Source organism: Ipomoea nil, unplaced genomic scaffold (assembly GCF_001879475.1).
Source record: "Ipomoea nil cultivar Tokyo-kokei standard unplaced genomic scaffold, Asagao_1.1 scaffold2845, whole genome shotgun sequence".
NCBI classification, from domain to species: Eukaryota; Viridiplantae; Streptophyta; class Magnoliopsida; order Solanales; family Convolvulaceae; genus Ipomoea; species Ipomoea nil.
In genome coordinates, this window is record NW_017619273.1 from 7,125,994 (window position 1) to 7,137,114 (window position 11,121).

Below are 11,121 nucleotides of genomic sequence, written 5' to 3' on the forward strand. Positions count from 1 at the left end.
CGTAGCAAATCATGGTATAAATAATTATGATTAATTTGACCGGTAATATTAACATAGAATAAAAGTTTATTCTAAACCCAAAGTTCCTACGTAAATAATAATAATAATAATAATAATAATAATAATAATAATAATCTATATCTATCGATAATAATATGATCTGATCTGTAAGTCAATAATAATAATAATAATAATAATAATAATAATAATAGTAACAATAATCTATATCTATATTATAATTAAAAATAAAATCCTATTTACTTGATTTTCGCCCAAAAGTAAATAGAAAAGGTAAATTAAAAAATGAATAGAAATAAAAAATAAATAAAAATAAAAAAGGAACAGAAATATTTCACAATAATATTCTACATCATCAATAAAAAATGGAGTGGAAATTAGGTGAATTAGAAAAATAAATGAATATTAATAATTGATTGAAAATTAAAAATGAAAAAAGGAACATAAATTAGGTTAATTGAAAAAAAGAAATAAATATTAATAATTAACTGAAAATAAAAAATGGTCCATAATTGACTAAAATGGAAAAAGAAACAGTCAGATCAATGCATTTTAATTTTCAGAATAATATTACCCAGTATAATACATCAAATCACAATCTATATCTATATCTATATCTATATTATTATATTATATAATTAAAAGTAAAATCCCCTCCTATATCTATATCTATATTATTATATTATATAATTAAAAGTAAAATCCCCTCCTATATCTATATCTATATCTATATTATTATATTATTATATTCCCGCCCAAACTTATTTTGCTGGTCAAAGAAATGGTAATTTTTATTTGGTAAGAAAATGATGTATAGAAATTGGTAATATTGCATTGTAATATTTGGTAATATTGTGTTGTCCTTTATTATTCTTCCAAAAGGTTGAACCCCAACTCTAAGGGCCCCACACACCCTGACCCAGCATCTGGGAGGATGTTGTCCTTAATTATGATTAGAATAAAAAACGTAAGAATATTAACAAATAAATAAGTAATATTAACGTAGCAGATCATGGTATAGTTAATTATGGTTAATTTGATCGAAAATATTAACATAGAATAAAAGTTTATTCTAAACCCAAAGTTTCTACGTAAACAATAAAAATAAAAATAAAAATAATAATCTATATCTATCAATAATAATATGATCTGATATGTAAATCAATAATAATAATAATCTATATCTATATTATAATTAAAAATAAAATCCTATTTACTTGACTAGTATTTGTCCCGTGCGATGCACGGTATAAAATTTAAGTATCTTTTGTCTAGAAATTGTCCACACTTTACAGAGAACATCATATAATATGTCTCTATATTTTGTGCTCTATATTTTGTATGGTAAATGTTTTTTCTTTTCTGGCTGAACACATTTTAGATTTTTTCTTGAAAATTAATTTAAAATATTATATAAATACATACTGTTCATTATTAAGAATATAAACTATATTATTATGGAGTAAGATTGAAATGATGGTAGACTAAGCACCTGAATTAGTGGTATGGCCTTCCTCTTGCTTCTTATGATTGTGGATTCTTTTAGTGCAACACAGCTCTCTGAAGTGCAATCTTTGAAGGTGAAAGTGTATTCATCCTCTTCTTGGACGCTTACCCAACATGCCCAATACAGCTTCACCATGTTGCCCCGCAAAGCTTATTTGAAAGCTCAACAAACAATGGACCTTGCACAACTTAGTTCGCCACACCATTTCAGTCTTTTTTTACTTAATCGTGAAGATGTATTTATAGTGCTGTAGGTTTGTAGAATATAATCATATGTATATGCAAATTAATTTTAAAATTAATGTTTAGTCTTGAAGATTGCAATAATTGTCTTCCATTTAAATTTATTTTGCATTCCCAATGTTATTGAATGTCTTAAATGTCGTTGACCATGGTATAGGATGTTCTACCTTAATCCCCATGGCCATAAAATAATCGTCAAAAGTTGACGAGGTGAATTCACCAGTTGTATCCATTCTTATATTCTTATAATAGGATAATCGGGAAATTGAGCATTCAATCTAATGAGTTGACTTATGAACTTTACGAATGCCTTATTTCATGTGGACAACAGGCACACATGTGTTCATCGGGTGGAAGCATCAATAAGGACCATGAAATATCAGAATGGTCTGGATGAAGGATGAATTGGTCCACAAATATCACCATGTAACTTCTATAGGAAGACATGTGACTCAAAACCAATCGTAGGACGTGAGGGCCTTAGAATAAGTTTTCCCTTTGCACAGGGAACACATGTGAAATCTTTTTGTAGAAAGAATGTTTGTCCTAAGAAGGTTGTGTCCAGTCGAGTTTGAAAGTATCCGGCTTATCATAGTTTGCCCTTGGTGACCTAAACAGTCATGCCATAAACCAAAAGAATGTGTATCTTTAAATTTCTCCGCAAGTGCAACGTAGGAAATTTGGGGCTTGATATAAGGATGATATAAGCCTAAAGAAAAGGAAGGAAGTTATTTGATTTCCATTTCCTGATTATTTACCATTTTTGTCAAGACAATCAAGGAATTCAGTATTGTTTTTGATTTAGTTTCTATGTGAAAACTCGTTTGGACCGAATATCCTTAAAATTAAGTAAGGTTCTTTTTATTGAGGATATAGGAGGGCAGTTTCGATTATCAACTTTGTCCCATTAAGAAGAATAAGTGAAACTCTTCTAGAGCCCACAATAAGAATCTTCTGTCTGTCAAAATAGTGTGTGTGGTTGCTCTATCTACCAAGCATAAAGCCGAAACGTCCCCCGTATCTCTCTAGAGAAATGAGTAATTAGGAAAACGAGGAATGAATATTCTATTCATAAGAAGATTTATTTAAAGAGCATAGAATATTTATTCAAAATGAACACGGGCATTTAAAAGTATGAAAGAAACTATCGCGGCCAATCCACGATTATTACATAAAAACGAGGATAGAAAGAAAAAAAATCATTCTTGATCTCCATAATCTTCAAGCTCATACTTCATGAGGTCATCATCATCAGCATCATCAAGTGCGTTTGCTTCTGGTAACGCAACATGGTGAGACTCATCTTTAGGCCGCGTTTTGTCCCTCTTAATTATTTGCTGATATGCCTCAACCAAGTGCTTCGGGTTGCGACATGTACGTGACCAATGTCCTGTGCACCCACATCTATAGCAGGTTTGCTGCTGCCAGGAATGATTGTTGGATGATCTTGGTTGTTCCTGATTTTTTGGCTGCCTTTGCTTGTTGCGGGAGTTATGATTCTTATTGCTTCCATGTTTTCCTCCACGACTTGGACCCCTTCCACGACCTCTTCCTCGTCCTCTACCTTGGTTCCCCCCTAGTGTTGCTTGACTGGGCAACATGGTGTGCTTCAAGCACTGGTGTAGAGCCAACAGGGCGTGCATTATGGTTTCGCATTAACAACTGGTTATGCTTCTCAGCTACTAGAAGGGCGGAGATCAGCTCAACATGCTGGGTATAGTTGTTGGCCCTGTACTGCTGCTGGAGTACAATGTTACTAGCATGAAATGTGGACAAAGTATTTTCGATCAAGTCTTTGTCAGAAACTTCTTGTTTACAGAGTTTGAGCTGTGACACAATTTTATGTAATGCAAATTATATTCAATAACATACTTATAATTTTGAAACCTCAAATTTAGCCAGTCATATTGTGCCTGGGGGAGAACATGCGATATTTGTTGATCAAAGCGGTCCTAGAGGGATTTCCATAAAATGTAGGGGTCCTTTTCGGTAAGATATTTATTCTTAAGATCATGATTAAGATAGTGACGGAGGAAGATGAGTGCTTTGGCCTTCTGGGCCGCATTACTTGTGGAATCAACAATAATAGTATCTTGTAGCTCAGTTGATGCGAGATAGATCTCAACATCAAGAGCCCAAGTTAAATAGTTATTCCCGTCTAAGGCTAGTTCGGTAAATTCACGCTTGGTTAGTACAACCATAATCGTTCACCGGGGTTGAACGTGCTGATAACGTGTTGAATTACAGGTTTGTCTGCAGGCCTTTAGCTCGTGGAGAACAGTAATAAAGAGTAATAATAGCAAGAAGAAGAATAATAATAAAGAACATAGAAAAATAATTCTTATTATCATCCGGGGAAGGAACTCTGTACAGCATTACAATGGTATATATAACATCTCTATCATAATAGCCTTCAGGACTCTTACATAATTAGGACTCCTACAGTATTAAGAATCCTATCGTCAATAGAATAATGTCCGCAAAGGTTTTACAACACATAATTGATTAATATGAAAAAATAAATGGTTAGATCATTGCATTTTAATTAAAACTAAAACGGAAACTAAAATTGGACGAAAATATTTCAATAATAATATTCTACATCATAAATAGTAAATGCATATTTTAAAAAATAGTAAAGGTAAATTAAAAATTGAACGGAAATATTTCAATAATAATATTATACATCATCAATTAAAAATGGAACGAAAATTAGGTAAAAAAATCACTGCATATGATATTTTAATTGACTAATTGACTAAAAAAAATAATTGACTAAAAATGAATCTGATATTATTAATTGACTTAAAGTATAAAAGGATCGCTAATTGACTAATATCCTACCATTATATATTTTCACCCGACTCACCTATCCTGATAGATTGGAGGTGTTAGCTCTAGACGATGATGGACAAGATTGTGTTGCTACTACCAATGTTGTCTACAAAGAAGTTTCAATAGTGTGTAAATACAATCGTTGCTATTATGTTTTTTTTTTAAATGACAAAATTGCTATATATTTAGACAAAAAATATATCTTCCAAACAAATGAATTAGGATAGCACTTCATTCATATAACTGAGATGCTAGAGAACGAGAACATTTAATTCGCCTAATTTATATATATAAAAAAACAATGATAAATAAAATCTCTAAAGTTATACCACCGCATGCATACATCTACACATTAACTATTAATTCGAGCAATTATTTGCTTAAATTCAAGCAATGATAACATCAAAACACACAAATTATCCAAATCACATTTTCAATTGCATTATATAATATAGAGTATTTTATGTTCTAATCTAAATAATTATATATCGATCCAAATATTCTTAATATATTACAACAAATCAATTCCGTGCATCGCACGGGTGAAAATACTAGTTCAGTTAATAAAATAAAATTACATAAAAATAAAAATTTGTATGAGACTTTATTTTTACATTTTGATTTAAAAATATTATTCCTTTCGTTCCATTTTGATTATTTAGTTCGATTAATGAAGCCTGATCGAAATTATTTTTAATTCAATTTTTCATAAAATATTAAGTTTTTTATTAGTATATAAAATTTATATATTTAAAAAAAAGTCAAATTTAAAAATGATTAAAGTTTACTAAAGAAAATAAGCAAAGAAGAAATAGTTGGTTTGACCAATAAATAAAATATGACAGAAGAAATATATTTTTCTCAAAAATATTACAAATTGTCTTAATTATAAGTAATCAATACCTTATTCTTGATTAGTATTACATTTTTAAATATAAATATTACATTTTCTTTTTGACTCAACCCGTCCCACGAATAAGGATACGTGAAACGGCCTCACGGGAAAGTTACTCTAAAAGCATATAAAAGGTTAATTGTATATACATATTTTGAATTTTGTTTTAAACCAAGATCCACAATGCAAGATTCGTCCGTATCCAGAGTATATAATTTAGAGTTTGCTACATGTATTCTCAAATTCTACTTCTTCACTTTTATTTCCTGACAAACAATGATAAGATATTTTTATCATTAAGTTCCCAAAAAATTGTGAGAAAGAGTAAAAGTTGGAAGTGAAAAGTGAGAGATTAGGTACTAACTGAAAATTTCCAGAAATTTTCAGAAACTGGAAAATAGAAAACAGAAAACATGTTTACTAACACAGTTTTCCATTTTGAAAACTGAAAATAATTTTTTGAAATTTCTGGAAATGTGGAACACACTTAAAAACTATTTTCGAAATGAAAAGCAGAATCATCTATCATCTATTTAGTTATATGTCACTATAACCACATTAATATGATTACATTCATTATCATCTTATTTTACTTATTATCCCTATATTTTATCTTTTCTACTTACTTTACTTATTTAAACATAATTTATTTGTTTACACTTTAAAGTTAGACATTATTTACATTATCAAAATTAAGAATTAAACGCTATGTAATGTTTTAGATTTTGATTGAACTCAATAGATTACTAGTTCGAATATTTTTAATTATATTACATCATAATACAATTTCGATCCAGATATCGGATATTGAAATCGATCTCACATATATTAGAATTCAAAGTAAAAGTTATATATTCATATACATGTCATTCAAATGAATATACCCAAAAATAAATTTTAAATATTAGCTCAACAAATATTAATATTATCTAAACTAAATTTTAAGTGAAAACTGAAAAATTAGAAAACAGAAAACAGAGAACAATTTTTTGTTGATAAACAAGTTTCCTAAACAGAAAACGAAGAATGAAAACTGAAAAATTAGAAAACAAAAAATAGAAAACAAATTTCTGTTAGTAAACGGACCCTAATATTTTTCTATAATTTGTCATACGTGTCCCCTCCCACTTTATTTTTTGGAAATACTATTTGGTAACAAACTACTGTATCATTTTTATATTTCACCATCAATTCATCAAACAAGGTCATGTCAATAGTTTAAAATTATGTGTGCGAATTTATCATCACTCGTTTAGTTGTATAAATAAGCCAAATGTTTGATAATATTCAAACAATTAAATAGATGAGTTAATGATGTTTCCATTACAAGAGCTTTTAGATGGGTGATCCACTTTATTATAAATACTTGATTAGAGCCCGTACGGGATTAACTCAATGATTCAATATGCAGTATTTAGAAGAAGATACTAAGGTTTGAATATCGGCGACGACAGTGTAAGATTATGCCTCAAAGTGGACAGATTTATTGTGCGCATCAACATTTGGGCTTGTTTGGTGGGCCATTAAGTTACTGTGGTTTACATCCCCCAATTAGTATTGTCATTTTGCTAAAACTCGTTAGATCAAAATTGATATTTGCTCTTTAATATTATAATTAAAAAAACATTACAAGTACTAAAATATTCATGTACAACTAAAACTTTAATATAGTTTAATAATTTTGTTACTTTAGGAGTTAAAATTAAAACTTTATTGAAGAGTTATGAGTGTATATCGCAATAATGGTATGTGTGTGTGTATATTTCCTACGTGGCATAAATTACTTAATATTATTTAGGAAAATGTTATTTTCCCTTCCAGGTTCCACTCTTAACATTCATCAATGGTGTGATTTTCATTCATTGAGTGCTAATGAATTAACTTAATCACCACTAATTAAAAAATAAATTTAGCTATCACTAAGCTAAGCTGATTTCACATCAAAAATGGAAGTTTTTAAGAGAAATACAGGAAGAGTTACACTGTTTTATTGTTAATGGGCTGTTTTACATATAATCACATATTGTCATTCAATTTTTTTATTTATTTATTTTATTTTATTTTATTTTATTTTATTTTATGATTGATCATTGGTTTTGCCGATAATTTTTTTTAAACAAATACGGAGTAATAAATATAACATGTAGTGAGGAAAGTAATATTGATGGTAGTATTTTTCATTATTAACCTCTTGCAAAAGTAGATATTTAAAGCAACCCTTTTGACCGAGGAATCTTTAAAGCAAAGATGGAATTATTGGCGTGCACGTTATTATATAGTATAGTTTTCAAGAAACAAAAGTTGATTAGATAAATTAAATAACTATATGGAATATATTTTTTTAAGGTGATGTAGGCACACGTGATTTTTGTGATGGTGAAGGTGAGGTTAGGTAGCAATTGTTATACTATGGATCAAGTCTATTTCGCATCATTGTAAGGTTTGCTTAAAAAATTATGTGCATATAAATATATATTGAAGACATATTTCTTCAAAAAAATTTGAAGCACATAATTTGTTAACTATAAACACATATTAATTATATATTATGTAACTTTATTTTATTTAGTATAATTAAATAATGTATATTGCCAAATGAAACTGTAATATAACTAAAATGATAATTTAGTATTGTTATAATGAAACTAGTGTGTGTGGAATTAAAATTAAAAATAGAGTAATATTTTCAAATGAAACTGAAGTATAATTAAAATAATAATTACTTCATGGACCACACTACGATAAATTATTGTGTGGACTATGGTCAACATAGTTGTGTGGACAATGAATGTAATATACATTTTTAATATACTAAAGTACATTATTTGTGTGTTGAATGCACATTATTTGATACTATATAAAAATCATGTACTTTTTTTTTTTTTTTTTGAAAATAAACGCAGCTTGCATTAATTAAGATAATAAAACGAAAATAGAGTCAGGAGGGACCGAATCCCAATACAAAGTGCTAGCCTGTGAAACGGCTGCAGTAGCTAAAGAATGAGCTATAACATTAGATGATCTAGAGAATAAACTAATAATGCAATTATTAAAATTGGGAATATCAGTGCTGCACTCATCAATACGAGAAAATGCATGCCTAACCCATATAGATAATGTTTTGTCGAAAATAATGTACTTTTAGTATATTAAAGATATATATATTTTATTTATGATTCACACAAATGTTTAGACCATGATCCATGGAAGAATGATTGAGACATTGCTATATGGACTAATGGACCATAGTCCACAATAAAATTTGCCCGGACATACTTGGACAGTTTGACCCAAAACTTAATACTCTGTATAAAATTTTGAGTCCACCATTAAAACGGGCTAAAGGCCCACAGGCCAGATCTACCAAGTTCCTCGAGTTCGCCACTTAAAAGTAAACCTATTCACTTACTCGCAGAAAAACCCTAGCTCAGTTGTGCAGTTGCGCGAAAACCCGAACCCTAAGCATGGCTGAGAGAGGAGGATTTGGGCGCGGTTTTGGGGGACGAGGGCGCGGCGGAGACCGTGGAGGAAGAGGCCGCGGTGGTCGCCGAGGTCGCCGTGACACCGAGGAGGAGAAGTGGGTTCCGGTTACCAAGCTGGGACGTCTTGTGAAGGAAGGCAAGATACGATCTTTGGAGCAGATCTACCTCCACTCTCTTCCCATCAAGGAGTATCAAATCATCGATACTCTTGTCGGGCCATCTCTCAAGGATGAGGTCATGAAAATCATGCCTGTCCAGAAACAGACTCGGGCAGGGCAGAGGACCCGGTTCAAGGCATTCGTGGTCGTCGGCGACGGCAATGGCCATGTCGGGCTCGGCGTGAAGTGCTCCAAGGAAGTCGCCACTGCCATTCGCGGCTCCATTATATTGGCTAAGCTGTCTGTGGTTCCCGTGAGGAGAGGTTACTGGGGGAACAAGATTGGGAAGCCTCACACTGTGCCTTGCAAGGTCACCGGAAAGTGCGGTTCAGTTACCGTCCGGATGGTCCCGGCTCCCCGTGGTGCTGGAATTGTTGCTGCTAGGGTTCCTAAGAAGGTGCTCCAGTTTGCTGGTATTGAGGATGTCTTCACCTCTTCCCGTGGCTCTACTAAAACCCTTGGAAACTTTGTTAAGGTATTCTCTTTTTACTGTTCTGTCTCTCTGCTAATCTTTTGCTTTAAACTTATATATATGATTGATTGAATACCTCTGTTTAATATGTATATTCAATGATCCATTTTATTATCTGGTCTTATTGAATTGCACTATTTGTATTATTCAAATCATACTATTATTATATCTTGAATTGGGATTATGCACTTTTAGTATTATCATTATTCCCTAGTCATACAGTTCAATGGAGAATCTTGTTACTTGTTTGTTGAAATATAGTTTTATAGTTTCACAGCTTAATCATTTTCCCTCATCGGATCGGATGAACCATGAGTAAATTAGCAGCTGGTCTTTTGTTTAGATTGATCTACTACTATAGATGTCCAATTGTCATTTCTGCATATTGGTTGGTTGATGTGTTTTGTTGGTTAATCAGTTATTCAGCTGTTTCAAACATATACCTTATGAGTCACACCTGTGTGCAACATTTTCGAACATACTTTCTCAACCTAATGAAGCACAAAGAGTCCACAACGCCTCCATTGAGGCTCGATCTCATGACCTTCTGAGCACAAGGTGCTTGGCAGGATAGTTGATTATACTTGAGCACAATGTACCTTCATTGAACATCTCACCCACTTGTCTATAACCCGGCTGGTCTCACATAAGTTTTTGCCATACCCTATTGATTCATTCTGTCATCTAAAATGTCTGTTGGCAACAAAGATGGTTGAATTAAGTATGGGCTGCACTATTTGACTTCCCGAATGTTGTTTCTTTACAAGGAGGTTTTTGTTGGGTATCAACCTTTTGGTTTTGCGTTTTGCAGGCAACGTTTGATTGTCTTATGAAGACATATGGGTTCCTTACGCCAGACTTTTGGAAGGAGACTCGCTTCATAAAATCTCCATTCGAAGAGTATACCGATATCTTAGCCAAGCCAACCACCAAGTTTGTCCAAATTGAGGAGGTTGCTGAAAAGGTTGATGCATAAGCAAGGTTTTATGCTAGGACTTTTTTACTAGGAAATGTTTGTTTAAAGATTTTAAGGAATTTTGATCCATTTATTTCTCCTTATATAAACTCTGGTTCTCTTATCTTTTTGGACATAATTTGATAATTTAATCTGCCAATCAACTGTAGTGTGTTTAATTGTCATTCTGAGACGCTTGATTTTGTTATATTCTCCTTTGTCTTGCCCCGGCACTTGGGGTCGTTTACTAGCAAACTATTTTCTGTTTTTAAAATTTTCAATTTTCATTCTTTGTTTTTCATTCTTTTATGTTTAGAAAACTTGTTTACTAACACTTATTTTTTTAAATTTATTTATTTTTAGATTAATGCTATCAAATTAACTTAAGTTTAATTTTGAGTGATTTTTACTTTATATTTAGGATATTTTAAAATATATTTGGTTTAAATAGAATAAATATAGTTTTTACTTTTAAGTTTAAATATATGTAAGATTTTTTTATTTGATATCTAAATCAAATTTATGTTTCTATATATGACATAATTAAAAATAGAGTT

The 11,121-nt window shown here is 31.1% G+C and overlaps 2 protein-coding genes across 2 annotated transcripts; one reads left to right on the forward strand and one right to left on the reverse strand.

Moving 5' to 3' along the window:
- Positions 1 to 2,966: 2,966 nt before the first annotated feature.
- LOC109159912 lies at positions 2,967 to 3,410 on the reverse strand. The gene has a single exon (XM_019308022.1). The coding sequence runs from the start codon at positions 3,408 to 3,410 to the stop codon at positions 2,967 to 2,969; it is 444 nt and encodes a 147-aa protein (XP_019163567.1).
- Positions 3,411 to 8,902: 5,492 nt separating this feature from the next.
- On the forward strand, positions 8,903 to 10,772 carry LOC109160328 (40S ribosomal protein S2-3-like). The gene is made up of 2 exons (XM_019308651.1): positions 8,903 to 9,612; positions 10,421 to 10,772. The coding sequence occupies exons 1-2, from the start codon at positions 8,962 to 8,964 to the stop codon at positions 10,583 to 10,585; spliced, it is 816 nt and encodes a 271-aa protein (XP_019164196.1). The 5' UTR covers positions 8,903 to 8,961; the 3' UTR covers positions 10,586 to 10,772.
- Positions 10,773 to 11,121: the final 349 nt, after the last annotated feature.